Here is a 16235-nt window from a genome sequence, read left to right on the forward strand (position 1 = left end):
TGACATGTTTGTGTATATAGTAAATCCTAAGGAATCTAAAAGAAAAGAACTGTTAGAACTAGTAAGTGAATTTAGCAAGTTGGTCATATTTTAGACCAAATTTGGGGAAATTTTGGTCTGTACTTCTACAGTTTTTTTCCTGCTATATTCTCAATTATATTTTAAATCATTTCATCCTACCCTCTAATTCACTAAGGATTTAAAAAATTCTTTCAGTTTGAGTAATTTCTATTAGTCTGACTTCCAGTTTACTGATTCTTTATTCCCTTATATTTGTTATTAAACCCATCCAGTGAATCTTACATTTCAGATATTGTTTTTTTTCCATTTGCATTTCCTTATCTCTCCTGAATATTACATCTCTTCTCCCATATTTTCATCTTTTCTTATAGATTTGTAAACATATTTATCTATTTAGCTATTTTAAATAGCTAAATTATTTAGCTATTTTAAATTTCTTCTAATTTCAACAATAGGGTCTGACTGGCTGTTATTCTCCATTTTCCTGTTTCTTCTCAGGAAAACTTTAGGTAACATGTTGTGAAGATGTTGGGTCCTTTTTCTTCTTCTGAGAATTGATGACTTTTAATCTTATCAGTTCAGTTCAATTGCTCAATCATGTCCAACTCTTTGCGAACCCATGGACCGTAGCACACCAGGCTTCCCTGTCCATCACCAACTGCCAGAGCTTGCTCAAACTCATGTCCCTTGAGTTGGTGATGCCATCCAAACATCTCATCCTCTGTTGTCCCCTTCTCCTCCTGCCTTGAATCTTTCCCAGCATCAGGGTCTTTTCTAAGGTGTCAGTTCTTCACATCAGGTGGCCAAAGTATTGGAACTTCAGCATCAGTCCTTCCAATGAATATTGAGGACCTTTACGATTGACTGCTTTGATCTCCTTGGTGTCCAAGGGACTCTCAAGAGTCTTCTCCAACACCACAGTTCAAAAGCATCAATTCTTTGGCACTCTGCTTTCTTTATGGTCCAACTCTCACATCTATACATGACTCCTGGGAAAACCATAGCTTTGATTAGACAGGCCTTTATCAGCAAAGTAATGTCTCTGCTTTTTAATATGCTGTTTAAATTGGTCATAGCTTTTCTTCTAAGGAGCAAGCATATTTTAATTTCATGGCTGCAGTCAACATAAGCAGTGATTTTGGAGCCCAAGAAAATAAAGTCTGTCACTGTTTCCATTGTTTCCCTATCTGTTTGCCATGAAGAGGGGACCAGATGCCATGATCATAGTTTTCTGAATGTTGAGTTTTAAGCCAACTTTTTCACTCCTCTTTCACTTTCATCAAGAGGTTCTTTAGTTCTTCTTTGCTTCCTGCCATAAGGGTGGTGTCATCTGCATATCTGAGGTTATTGATATTTCTCCCGGCAATCTTGATTCCAGCTTGTGCTTCATCCAGTCCTACATTCACATAATGTATTCTGCATATAGGTTAAATAAGCAAGGTAACAATATACAGTCTTGATGTACTCCTTTCCCAATTTGGAAGCAGTCCATTGTTCCATGTCTGTTTCTAACTGTTGCTTCATGACCTGCATACAGATTTCTCAATAGGCAGGTTAGTGGTCCGGCATTACCATCTCTTTAAGAATTTTCCCATCCACACAGTCAAAGGCTTTAGCATAGTCAAGGAAGCAGATGTTTTTCTGGAATTCACTTGCTTTTTCTGTGAACCAACTTATGTTGACAATTTTACCTCTGGTTCCTCTGCCTTTTCTAAATCCAGATTGAACATCTGGAGGCTCTTGGTTCATGTACTGTTGAAGCCTCACTTGGAGAATTTTGAGCATTACTTTGCTAGTGTGTGAGATAAGTGCAGTTGTGTGGTAGTTTGAACATTCTTTGGCATTGCCTTTCTTTGGGATTGGAATGAAATCTGATCTTTTCCAGTCCTGTGACCACTGCTGAAATTTCCAAATTTGCTGGCATATTAAGTGCAGCACTTCACAGCATCATCTTTTAGGATTTGAAATAGCTTAGCTGGAATTCCATCACCTCCACTAACTTTGTCCATAGTGATGCTTCCTGAGACCCACTTGATTTTGCATTCCAGGTAGTCTGGCTCTAGGTGAGTGATTACACCATTGTGGTTATCTGGGTCATGAAGATCTTTTTTGTATAGTTCTTCTGTGTATTCTTGCCACCTCTTCTTAATATCCTCTGCTTTTTTTAGGTCCATACCATTTCTGTCCTTGACTGTGCCCATCTTTGCATGAAATGTTCCCTTGGTATCTCTAGTTAAGTTACTGGAGGCTCACATGAATTATTTTGTTAGGTTGCTTTTAAGTTGTTTGAAAAGTGCAAGTTACTCAGTCATGTTGGACTCTTTGTGTCCCCATGGATTATACAGTCCATGGAATTCTCCAGGCCAGAATACTGGAGTGGGTAGCCATTGCTTTCTCCAGGGGATCTTCCAGCCCAGGTATCAAACCCAGGTCTTCCCCATTATAAATTGAAAGTGAAGTCGCTCAGTCATGTCCGACTCGTTGCGACCCCATGGACTGTAGCCCACCAGGCTCCTCCATCCATGGAATTTTCTAGGCAAGAGTACTGGAGTGGGTTGCCATTTCCTTCCCCATTATAGGCCGGTTCTTTATCAGCTGAGCCACCAGGGAAGCCCTTTAAGTGTTTAGGTTACGTTTATTTCCATTTCAGTTTTGCCTTTGGTTTTATGTTATTGCTCTAAGTCCTTGGATGCAGCCTTTATTCCTAATACATGGCCATTATGGGATTTCAGTAGAAAAACTGAAGGTTTTTATCAGATTCTTCTAACCTGGCACAGGACTGGAATTATTAATAAAAACTATTTTTGTAGAGTTGAGTTAACTGCTGAAATCTTTGCTTAATTCTTAGAGTGTTCCAGCTATCTTTTCCCTTTATGCTCCTTGCAGACCCTGTGGAAATGAAGTTAACCAAGGTTTTGTGGAGGGGTTTATGCTAATGTTGGGGCTTTCCTTCTATACTTTCTTCTTTCTTGGATTCTGTCCTCAGTTTACAGCCACTCTGGTACTCCTGAACTCTGATGTCCGATTTTTCTGCACATGATGACTCCTACTTTCTATTTCTACTTGAGATCTGTCCCCTGTGTGCTGCATGAACTGCCAAAATACACAGTGGAAGACCTGGATAAATGTAGATCTTAATGCAATAGGATTTCTTTCTTTCAAAGTTTGTATCCATTCCAGTTTCTGCCTGCTTTTGATCATTCTTTAGTGCCTTCAAGGAAGTTACTCTTTTATAATTGGTCCATAGTTATCACAGTTATCAGTTGGAAGGTTCTTTTGATACAGACTTCTTTGCTGTTACCAGAATCTTAATGTTTAAATCAGCAGTTCTCAAACTTTTTAGTCTTAGAACTTATTTATACTCTTAAGAATTAAAAACTTTGTGCATGTTTGTATACCCAATTCAAAATTAAAACAAAATTTTAAAATATTCATTTATTTCATTTTAAAAGAACAATATAAAAATAATAAACTAATATTGACATAAAAATCATATTTTTTATCAAAAAAAAAACTTTTCCAAAAGAAAAAAATGAGCAAAGGGGCATTGTTAGATGATTGAAGTTTATTTAATATCTTACTGAGCAGAAGATAGCTGATTTTCACATCTGATTCTACATTTAGTCTGTTGCAATATGTTATTTTAATTGAAATATGTGGAGAAAATCTTCCTTCATGCATTTATGTCATTTGACAGAGAAATTTTCAAAAGCTTTTTAGATTGTCATGGATATATTAAATTAATACTACACCCAAGCTTAATTGGTAGTTCCTAAACAGTACCATTTAACAACTGGTTATTTCTAAACAGTTAGTTGCAATATAAAATCTGAAATTATAACAATGAACTTTGGTGTAGACTGCCGTCTGTGGGGTCACACAGAGTCAGACACAACTGAAGTGACTTAGCAATAGCAATAGCAATTACATGAAATCCAGTGGTCTATTTAAATATTTTCCCCATGCATTGTTTTGAAATACTATATATTGGTCATTTGAAAAGTAACGGTTCAGTAGTATATACAGGTCTGCCAAATTTTTACATGTTTCCATATACCATATTTTTAAAAAACCCCAAACCCACATGTGTTAGTACTACCAGCAATTTCATTATAAAAGTCTCTTAAGTACTGGGAAATTGACAAGCATACCGTAGGAAGTACAAGCTTTCCTACATAATGACTTATACTTAAAAGCTTAAACTTTATTATAGGTAACAAGTATTGGCAGATGTTTTCTTTGAATTGTTCAAGAAAATGTCTACCAGATACCCACAACTGAATAATAGTCAGTGTTTTTTCAAGTAAAACTGCTGTTCCACAAATTGTAGATATTCAGTTCTCAACTCAATTATACCAGCACTTTTCCTCACAAAATATGATTGGCCCTTGAACAATACACATTTGAACTGTGCAGATCCACTTATATGCAACTTTTCTCAACAGCAAATACTATACAACTACAGGGTCCACAGTTGGTGAATCCACAGATGTGGAACTGTGGGTTTGGAGGAACTGAGGACCAACTATAAGTTATAGGCAGATTTTTGACCAGGCAGAGGGTTGGTACCCTTAACTCACATAGAACATTGAAAATATATGTTCTCAAGGGTGGAGATTTGATAAATTAATAAAACTAGTGAAGCTTTTTTTTTCCTTGTGTGTGGTAGTTAGAAATGCAGTGTTTCCTATTGTAGATTGGTGCCAGTGCTTTGATATACGTTAATGTGCCAGCATTTTACCCACTGTATCAATCATTTTAAAATTTTCTATATTTTATGATGTTTTGACATCTTTAGGGAGCCTACTAGCTAAGGAGAGATTTTCCTCCCAGAGCTAGCCAATTCCTAGAGATAGTAAACAAACAACTTGTTGGTGAGCCAACTTTTCATATACAAATCAACCAGTTGCAATTCCATATCCTCAACTACTTCCTTTATCTAACTCCCAGACACAAAGCCAATATTTTCCCTGCCCTGAGTCACCAGGACCAGGTATCAGACAACTGGAGATCACCCCTATATCCCATGACATGCTAACACTATTCAAACTAACTGACCCTAAGCTGTTTGCCCTGCCTTGCCTTTCCATGGAAGTAAGCCCCAGTAAAGGCTCTGGTGTAGACTTTCCCCTTGCGTCTTTCTGCTTCCTGACCAAACCTGGTGCTTCCCCATGTGGTCCTGCATGGCATGGCATAGGTCCTCCTCTCAGGAATGGTAATAGGAAATTTTCTTTTAACAACATTAGCATCTCTGTGTCATCACTCCATCACCTCTATAAATTAAAATTCCATGAGACACCCACTATTGCTTTTGTCATTAGTGTAAATAAGAACATAGTTTAAAATACTATTATTTTTGTTAATCATGAAGTGTTCTTATATTATTACTTTTTTGCCACACTGTGCAGCATGCTGGATCTTAATTCCCCAACCAGGGAAATTGCACTCATTTCCCCTGCATTAGGAGCACAGAGTCTTAACCACTGGACCACCAGGGAAGTCTCAGTGAAATGTTATTATTAACAAAAATAGTTTTGACTTTGTAGACCTCCCATAAGAATCTCTTGGAAACTGTTGGTGTAGGCCTTTCTTGTTTTTTGTCTCTTTCTTTAACATTTCAGCTCTTTATCTTTCTTCTTTTATTATAGTCTTCTATTTATAGGCATTCATAAATCTAAAATATAAAAGGGTAATCATTGCTAATATTTATCTTCCTCTTAGTCTTCCTTTTCTTTCCTTCCTTTCCCCTTCTACTTGTTTCCTGCACTTAGTCTCACATCCCATTCTTACTATGAGACCTACTATCAGATTTCAAAATCCATATGCCTCAGATTAAAGTGATAATTTCAGTATCACTTCATTTCAATACATTTCTTCCCAGTAAATCTCCATGTTTCATAACATAGTGCTCAGATGCCTGATATGTACCCACCTTGACTGGGGTGAAAAATGTATCCTGTGTCCCTGAGTGCCTTTTTCATCTTGCTCACTTTTCTTCCCTCTGAAAAAATAAATATTTGTTGAATAAATGGATTTTATTTCAGTAGGCTCTCATCCGTATCCTTAAAGGATCTTTCTTCATCCTCAGTTCTTATCTTTATAACAGCCACATAAGCTATAATAATGTGATCCATTCTCAAGTTGTGATATCCTTGTGTTATGTGGATGGCTTTCAAATAGCCATTTTCAGCACATTTCTCCCACTTGGACTGTACTGGTATATTTTAATCTGCCTACAGCAATACAGTGATCACATGTCTCATCCTTTCAGTTATTGATATTTTAGAAATAATATATAGTCATTAACTTCATCTTATCTTTGTTTCTATATCCTTTTATTACTGTAGTTAGCTTCTTGTATCAGGTTGATTTCATCATCTCTGCTATATTTTAAAAATTAGCTTTCAACAATTTGTGTTTATTTCACTCCATGAAAATATCTTTACATCCTATCATATTCTCATTTGCCACTGACATCTTCCAAAGTAAAAACCATGTTATTTCAGGTGTGGACTGCTGTAGTTACTATTTGGATTTGCTGTGATTTTTTTTTCTAGTTCTTTCAGTTTTCTTTCAGTCAATATGCAAAAAAAGATATCCCCTTATTATATGAAATTTAAATCCCTTTTTTTTAAAGGGGTGACAATAATATCCCATCTGTTCATTCCACATGTATTTCCTTTTTTGACTGAGAACTCCTGCTTATCTCTGTTCTTGTCTCCCAAATGTACACCTGGACCTTTCATTATGTGACAGCTGCTGTATACTTATAGCAATACTTGGAAAGTCAACCAACTACAAAATAAGAGAGTAAAACAGTACACACAAAGGCATCCTTATTTCTGATACCAACTGTAAATTTAGGAATCCCAAGATTTGGGTCAATAGTTTGCTATAAGGACTTACAAAACTTACTGAAAGCTGTAGTACTCACAGTTATGGTTTGTAAGAGAAAAATGCAAATTAAAATTAGCCAAGGGGAGAAGCGCATAGAGCAGAGTCCAGGAAAGTACCAAACACAGAGCTTCTAGTTGTCTGCTCTCTGTGGAATCAGGGACAGCGTTACTTCCCTGTGACAGTTCTTATAGAATATTGCCAGCCAGGGAAGCTTCACACAAGCCTAGAGTCCAGAGTTGGTTATATCAGGGCCTCCGTCACATAGGATGCCTGACTGCCCATGTGGCTGATCTAAGTTTCCATCCCTGTAAGAGATTGAACTAATATTCTGTGACCCAAACCCCTACTTAAATCACATTGTTGGTATGACTCAAAGAACTCCCCCAACCTAAATCACATTTTTACTTTCTAGCTGGCCAAAGGTTCCCAGGCAAATAAATACTCCTCTAAGACATGACATTCCGAGGATTTAGAGATTACCTCCCAGAAGACGAAGGCAAATGTCAAGACTTCTCTTTGAATAAGAATTATATTCTTTCCCACACAATACTACATATCCTTGAGTTAAAAGATCAAATTTTACTTCCACGTGAAATGTTCCTTGCTGACTCCAGAGCATGTCAGCTCCTGTTTTTCTACATTCACGTTATACTTAGTGTCTGTAACACACAAACAGAACCATCCCCTGATATGATCTAGTAATTTGGTACCTGATTCAACATTGTTTTATCTGAGGCCTCTTTTCCATCTGATTAACAATTCCCTCAAAATAAGGTCCTCTCTTTTACTTTTTCTTACTGTAGCTTGTAAGAGAGGCTAGACATTCAGTAGTTACCTGATTGATGGCCTATGATAGTATGCAAGGAAATTATCTTTTTCATCCATTCAGAAATCATTTAAACGGTAAGTTCTTTCTATATATACATGCCAAGATGGTCATATCCCTTCACCACTCTTAAGTGTGTTAATGTATACTCAGAAGATTTCAAAGAAGATAGTTAATAAAATATTGACTTCAAAGAACATAAGTTTTAGTTGGGAAGGCATTATTATCAAATTGAGCATTTTACATATAATATTAAAATAACAACAAATCTTGTTGAAAGATTATTTGAAATGGATGGTTCAGACTATAAAATTATATACTAATTTCAGAGAAATTAGACATTGAAGAGTAGAGAGAATATGTGAAGGCTTTGGGGATAAATTGGATAGTAGAATGTCCCTGGAGGAGGTTGAAGTTGTCAGGAAGGCAGTATAATTCCGATTACTAATACAGATTAGTTTTGTGTGTCCTAGAACTACACATAAATGAAATATGTACTCTTTTGCATGAAGCTTTATATCTAAAAAATGTTTGATATTCATCTCTTTTGTCATTGTGTTTCAGTTGGTTTTTTCCTTTTTATTGCTGAGTAGTATTCCATTATATACATTTCATTGTAATATTCTGTTTTATAAATACATGATCTACCACCCATATCTGGTGGAGCAATTTTAAAGATAGATACGGTATCACGTGTTTACATTTTCATGACTAGTTTGATGAGATAAAAAGGCTATTGTAAATAAGATGCATGTCATAAGTAAGATGAATCCATATTTAAAATTGCCGCATCAGATATGGGTGGTAGTAAGGTAAAATAGTAAGATATAACCAAGAAGTTTTAAGAAAAATAATAGGTCCAACAGTGCCATACACATATATTCAAGAATTCAGTCTTTCACAGCTCCAGTAGGGAATAGCAGAGTCCCAGAGGGTGCTCGTGGTAAAGAACCTGCCTGCCAATACAGAAGACGTAAGAGACGTGGGTTCAGTCTCTGGGTCAGGGAGATCCCCAGGAGAAGGGCACAGCACCCCATTCCAGTATCCTTGCCTGGAGAATTCCATGGACAGAGAAGCCTGGCAGGCTGTGCTCCATAGGGTCACAAAGAGCTGAACACAATTGGAGCAACTTAGCACATATGCACTGCATTGGGAGGAAAACTTGAACTCATCCTTCCCTAAAGCTGAAAAAATAATTTAGCAAATTGAAAAAAGGAAAAGTTATAATTGATGGTCAAGAGAATTTAGTTATTGATCATCTCTGGAAGAATAAATTGATGGTAGCAGCAATCAGAATACAACAGCGATTATATTCAGGTTGCAAATATCCTTTTCCTCTGGTTTATTTTATAATTCCTAAGGGAATTATGTTTCTCCAATACCCCTTTCAAGGATAACAATTACAGTTATGTGGAGAGTTAGGGTCAAGACTATAGACTAGTGTGTCTGTTAGCCCTAGGAAATGAGTGACTGAAAAAGTTCATTTGCCATGGATGGGCTCAATACAAGTGAGGAAGAAACAAATGGAAGTATTTTATAACACTTATTTAGTCATTAGGGAATAAATATATAGTTTTTCATCATCACCTGAACATTTTCACTACTTACTGGTAGTACCCTTGATAGGCTAACTCCATTATCTCTGAATCTTCCTGTTCTAAGAACAGTCCTGCTTTCACTGTCCTTTGTCTTCTGCTTACTTGCCCTTTTGTTTATCATACCTGCTCAGTGTAGCTTATATTTACAACATCCCCAAGATATGTGTTGTTTGCTTATGGTAGTTTTTCCTTATTTTAACAGTGTAGCAGGGTTTGTGTTTGTTACATACATTTGCCCTTCCAGAGGTAATTTATTTTGGCCTTTCTGTAGACTAAAGTAGTGTGATAGACAGGCGCACCATGGATTGTTTGTATTATTTATCTTATCCATAATGTTTACATGGAGGCTTACTATTGTTAATTGTATTTTTTCTAGAAGAAGATTGGAAAGCTGAAGATGTTTTAGTGAAATTCAAAGAATACCAAGACAGGCATTCTAGGTCAATTATATCCATCAACCACAAAAGACTAATAAAAGAGAGAAGTAACATTTGGGGGAAAACATTTACTATCGACAAGAACCATATTATTTCAAAAACAACACTACGTGAATATAAACCTGATGGAAAATTTTTAAAAAATATTTCAGAATTAGTCATTAGAAATATAAGTCCTGTAACAGAGAAGTTTGGTGAGAGTAATGGATGGGAGAAATCACTCCTTAACACTAAACATGAGAAAATTCATGCAGCAGTGAATCTCTGTAAACAAACAGAAAGGAGTCTGAGTGGTAAACAAGAGCTTATTCAACATCGGAAGGTTCAAACTCCACAGCAATCATTTGAACATAATGAATGTGAAAAACCCTTCCTTATGAAAGGAATGTTATTTACGCATACCAGAGCTCACAGAGGAGAAAAACCCTGTGAATACAATAAAGATGGCACAGCCTTCATTGAAAAGTCAAATCTCAATGTCCACCAACAAAATATTATGGAGAAGAAGCCCCACTCATACAGCAAATATGGGAAATTCCTCTGTAGGAAGTCCATTTTTATCATGCATCAGAGATCTCAAACAGAAGAGAAACCCTTTCATTGTCCTTACTGTGGGAATAACTTTAGAAGGAAGTCGTACCTCATTGAACATCAACGAATTCACACAGGTGAGAAACCTTATGTTTGCAGTCAATGTGGAAAAGCCTTCCGTCAAAAGACAGCCCTTACTCTTCATGAGAAAACACACTTAGAGGGGAAACCCTACGTTTGTATGGATTGTGGGAAGTCCTTCCGCCAGAAGGCAACCCTTACTAGACATCACAAAACACATACAGGGGAGAAGGCCTATGAATGTACTCAGTGTGGAAGTGCTTTTAGAAAGAAGTCATACCTCATTGATCATCAGAGAACACACACAGGGGAGAAACCATATCAATGTAATGAATGTGGGAAGGCATTTATCCAGAAGACAACCCTCACTGTACATCAGAGGACTCACACAGGAGAGAAACCCTATATTTGCAATGAATGTGGGAAGTCCTTCTGCCAAAAGACAACTCTCACTCTCCATCAAAGAATTCACACAGGGGAGAAACCGTATATTTGTAATGAATGTGGGAAGTCCTTCCGCCAGAAGGCAATCCTCACTGTTCATCAGAGAATACATACAGGAGAGAAATCCAATGGATGTCCTCAGTGTGGGAAAGCCTTTAGTAGGAAATCTAACCTCATTCGCCACCAGAAAACTCACACGGGAGAGAAACCATATGAATGTAAAGAATGCGGGAAGTTCTTCAGTTGTAAGTCAAACCTCATTGTCCATCAGAAAACTCACAAGATAGAAACTGTGAGAATTCACTAGAACGTGACTTTTCTGGTGAAAATTTTTAAAGTCATAGTAAACCCTGTACATGAGGTTGCTTGTAAGTGTGATAATATTAAACAGTTTAAAGTACTGTAGCATATTTACCTACTATTTGCTAGCTCACAAAACACATAAAAAGAATTTATGAGATAAATTAAATGATAAAAGTCACTGAAAATACAAGCTTAAAATTTGATTAACTTCACCAGACATAAATTCTTCAGTCAAGTTGCTAAAAACATTTAAAATTGCTTATTTAAAATTTTAACATATAATTTTTTGTGACCCAGTATTAAGCACTAGGCTACCTGACTGTGGTCCATGGACCACACTGTGAACAGAACTGCTTTAAAAGAAAGGAGGTGTGACTGTATTTCTACTGCAAATATGGAATAAAAGTTATCTCCTCAGACTTAATCACAGTTCTAACTCCTAACATTATAAATTAGTTTTTGCATATTATAAACCTTTATATAAAGTAAATTATACATCATGTATTCTTTCATATATGACTTGTTTCATCCATCACTATGTCTTTAAAATCATCATTAGCATGTTGGAGAAATTTATTTATTTTCATTCTGTATAAAATTTCATTATATAATACATTTCAGTTTATCCAATCTACTGTTGATGGGCTTTTTTTATTGTTTACAGCTTAGGGTCATAATAAATAATGCTTCTTCGAACATATTTATATTTAAGTGTACATATATTCATTTCTCTTGTGTATATAGTTACACACATATACTTAGGAATGAAATTGCTGGGCCCTGGGGTATGTATATGCTGGTACTAACAAACTGCATAATCTTGATGTTAGGAGATAATTCACTCTGAAGGACGACAGCTGTATATATTATCAATATGGTGATGGTTCAAATGTGAGAATTCATACTAGAGGGAAACTATGAATGTTGTGAAAACTGGGAATTCAAAGAGAATGGATATTCAAAGATTTTTAGTGACAGCTCAAATCCTAAATACTAGATACAGGTTATAAATGGCTTTCAGGTTATAAATGACCTTCAGCCATAAGATTGTCTATTTGAAATCAAAGTCATGCTGTAGGAAGAGAAGGTCCTAGTGTCGTCCTTGCTCAACATGAAAGAATTCTAACTGGATGGAATGTTATCTTACTGGTCATATGAAAATGATGAATATGGAAAAACTTAGAGCCACAGCTCAAATCTTTACATCACCAGGAAATTCACAATGGATGTGAATACTTCAAATGAAATTATTGTAAGAATGATTAGTCATAACTCACTTCTATACAGTAGCAAAGAATTCAGACTAAAGAAAGAAAGATTGACAAGGCAACAGATGAGGCTTTCAACTCTTAACTCTGGGGAAAGCTGTTTCCATGAAGTCCAACCATACCAAGATCGTGATGCTAGAGAGTCAGTTGTCAATAGCCCCAACTAAGCACCAAGTCATTATCCATTATCTGCCAAATATCAATGAGCAATCTGGGGCAAGTCAAGTCTTTGGATGACTAGGCACTGCTGGCATCCAACTGCAACCACATAAGAGACCCTCTGCCCTCAAGCAGGAACTGCTCAGCTGAGGCCTTCTCAAATTTCTGACCCTCAAGAAGAAATGTTTACATTTTAAAATTTGATGGATTAAAGTAAGAGGAAAATAATCTCTTAGTATCTGTACTGTAAAAGTAAAGGTATGAATATTTGGATTCCAGAATCAAAGAGCAAAAGTGTGGTGACTACTAGGTGATCTTGATGTGAGCAAAAACTGGCCCTGAAATACAGCTGAAGTTTGGGCTGTATTTTTTGTTTACAACGACATACTTAAATACCAACTCAGTGAGGAGTTCATATACATATTTTTTATTTTTCTCCTTCTGTGGTAGTAAGTTAGAGTTATCAACTTGATTACTTATTCAAATGTATACTTCCCAATTTTGCAAAAAAAAAAAAATTAGCCCCAAAATAACAGCTGTGGATAATGCAGAAGGAAGTTAAGTCTATCTTTGAAAGATCCTCTGCAGAGTCATTTCATGAACTAAGGTGCAGACAGAAATCAAGATATAGAATCCAATGTACATTAAGTACAGCCATGCCCCTGTAGGTGGTAACTTGGAATGCCTTGAAGAAAGTCTAAAGTTTTGCTTTTGAACAATTATTCACATATAAGCTACTTCTCAGGAAAATTAGGCCCAAATGGTTTTTATTTTGGTGTGAACCAGAATTGGGCTATCTTTCAGTCTCCTGTGTGAAGATTTCTTGAAGAAGTTGAAAATGTTCTTTTTCATTGACTTTTATGGGTTCTTATTTTATGAATTGATTAATATATGAAATGAGGACTTTTCATCTAACTTTTGTCAGTGAAGTCTGTGCAACTCTGAGGAGTGGACACGGTCCTGGAATTCTAGTCCACTTATTCCTAAATATATATGACAGGATAGGAATTAATTCGCAAATTCATTCTTTGTGGACCTAACTACAAGGTCCTAGGACACAAGAGAATTAACTTGTACAAAGATTTCATCAGTTCAAAAGGACTAACAAAACTCCACAGAGTATATACATTTAATGTTGTTGAGTCACTAAATTGTGGCCAACTCTTGTGACCCCATGGACTGTAGCCCGCCAGGATCCTCTGTCCATGGGATTTCCCAGGCAAGAACACTGGAATGGATTGCCATTTCCTTTTCCAGGGGATCTTCTGACCCAGGAATCGAACCCACAAGTCTTGCCATGGCAGGCAGATTCTTTACCACTGAGCCACCAGGGAAGCCCATATACTATTTAATGCTTTCATTTAAAAGCAAAAGATGTAGCTTACCAAGGGAAAAGGTAGGTAAGCATTTGGTTGGGGGGAGTCTGAGAATCATTCAGGTGCAAGTTCCACAGTGTCCGTATTCACATAGAGACTGCACTCTATGTCCAGATTAGAACCACTAAGATTTATGTGAATCTTGGGAGAGCTCAGAGCAGAAGTTCCCCCAAAGGACTTTTATGCTTCTTTGTTCACTGGTCACATAGTCAAAGTGGGCTCTCTAATAATTTATATGAGTAAACGAATTGACTCGGGGGATCTTCAGGGAAAATTTCAACTTCAAACAGCATCTTATGTATCCCTCTGCCCTTTGTCAATCAAACTCAATGCCAGACATTCATGCGTCATGGAGATAATGTTAGAGCTTTTCCAGTCCAGTTCAGTTCAATCACTCAGTCGTGTCTGACTCTCTGCGACCCCATGGCCTGCAGCACGCCAGGCATCCCTGTCCATCACCAACTCCCGGAGCTTACTCAAAATCATGGCAATTATAAATCAAATTTCCAGTCCAACTATAAATCAAATCCATCCTACAAACATGGTTCCTACATCTCCTATGTATTTTCTGATAATCTGCATATGTGAACAAGCATGTTGCCTCACTTCTCATGTCCCCAGCATCTCCATAGTGCATCTCAAACCCAAAACATTCTTGCCAGGTAGTGCTTGAATATCTCCACTTAATTTGTGGTCCAGCAATAGAGTCAGACTTGTCATGCCCTGCCTTACAAGTAATATGCAACAGGTAAAACACAGATAGCAACACTGGTCTCTAATATTCATCTGGGATGTTGTACCATTTGAGATATTCATCAGTTTGTAATCTGGGACTTTTCAAAATCATAGATGTGTGACAATATCAAGTACTGATGAGGGTGTGGAACAACTAGAACTCTGATACACTCCTAATGGGAATGCAAAGTGGTAAAACCACTCTGGAAAACAATTTGGCGGTTTCTTTTATTTATTTTTCTATCCACAAGCTTTAATTTCTGTGTGTGTCTGTGTGTATCTCTCTCTCTCTTTTTTTTTTACTTTACAATATTGTATTGGTTTTGCCATACATCAACATGAATCTGCCACGGTGTACACGTGTTCCCAATCCTGAACCCCCCTCCCACCTCCCTCCCCATAACATCCCTCTGGGTTATTGGCGGTTTCTTAAAAAGTTAAACATACTTCCCATGTGACCCAGCAATCCCACTTATATTAAGTGTAGACAAATAAAAACACATGTTCACACAAAACCCTATTCATGCGTGTCTATAGTATTATTTATAATCACTAAAAACTGGAATAACCCAAATGTTCTTCAGTGGATAAATGGACACACCATGGTATATCCACTCAAAATTACTCAACAACAACAACAAAAAAAATGGACTACTGACACATGCAACATTAGGGATGAAACCAGCCTCAAAAAGTCACATACTTTATGGTTTCATTTATACATTATGGAAAATGTAAAAATATAAATATCCAGAATATATCAGTGCTTGCCAGGGATTAGGGGTGTCTGAATAGAAAGGGGATGCATGAGGGAATTCCTTGAGATGTTGTAATTGTTTTGCATACTGTTTGTGGTCATAAAAATACATGTGAAAAATCATAGAAGTGTGTACATATCAAAAATAGTGAATTGTAGTAGTAACATCCTAAGATTATGGAATAGCACTTGTCTCATAGAAATTTGAACAACCATCCCCATGAAATTACAATACTTGGGTGGAGCACAGAAATGAAAGATAGATTGAAGAGGATAATAAGGACAATTTCACACTACCTGTGTTACTTGTTCCTCAAGCCTGTGCAGTGAAGCATGAAGTGATGCACCCTCTGCATGGAGGGAAGGGAAGGAAAGTGCAGTGAGAACCCATCCTTGTCACAGACCCAAGCACCAGCCTTCCCCAGTGTAAACCAATATGATTCAGAACTCAGTCCTGCCCCTGTAAACCCAAACACCAAGCTCAGGCTGCCCAACCCAGCACCATACTGGCCCTACAGAACCAGGTACCAGTCTGGCGCCCATGGACCTAGGCTCCAGGCCTTCCCCAGTGAATAGATCCCTCAATGCTTATAAAACTCTCTAATGTATTAAAATTAAAAAGTAGGCTAAATGTGGACTGATGAGAATGTCATGAATCATAGATTATGATTAATCCAGTTTTGTCCAAATAATTTTTAAAATTTAATTCCTGGAAGAATAGAAGTGACAGCTATAGTTACAAAAGCAGATGACTATAGGACTCATTAGGAGAGATTTATTTTCAATTATTTTGGGTAATTAA

General features: G+C 36.8%; 1 protein-coding gene across 14 annotated transcripts in view; it reads left to right on the top strand.

Annotated features, from left to right (window-relative positions):
* ZNF382 (zinc finger protein 382) overlaps positions 1-15977 on the top strand; it is a 68028-nt gene extending 52051 nt beyond the window's left edge. For 13 of the 14 annotated variants that reach the window (XM_070387878.1, XM_070387886.1, XM_070387883.1 and 10 more), the window contains exon 5: positions 9719-15976. In XM_070387878.1, coding sequence (XP_070243979.1) covers positions 9719-11142 — 1424 coding nt within the window. In that variant the 3' untranslated portion in view covers positions 11143-15976. Of the gene's footprint in view, positions 1-9718 lie in introns of all 14 variants that reach the window. The other variant, XM_070387888.1, reaches the window with a different exon arrangement.
* Positions 15978-16235: the final 258 nt, after the last annotated feature.

This window comes from Bos mutus, chromosome 18, assembly GCF_027580195.1.
Source record: "Bos mutus isolate GX-2022 chromosome 18, NWIPB_WYAK_1.1, whole genome shotgun sequence".
NCBI classification, from domain to species: domain Eukaryota; kingdom Metazoa; phylum Chordata; class Mammalia; order Artiodactyla; family Bovidae; genus Bos; species Bos mutus.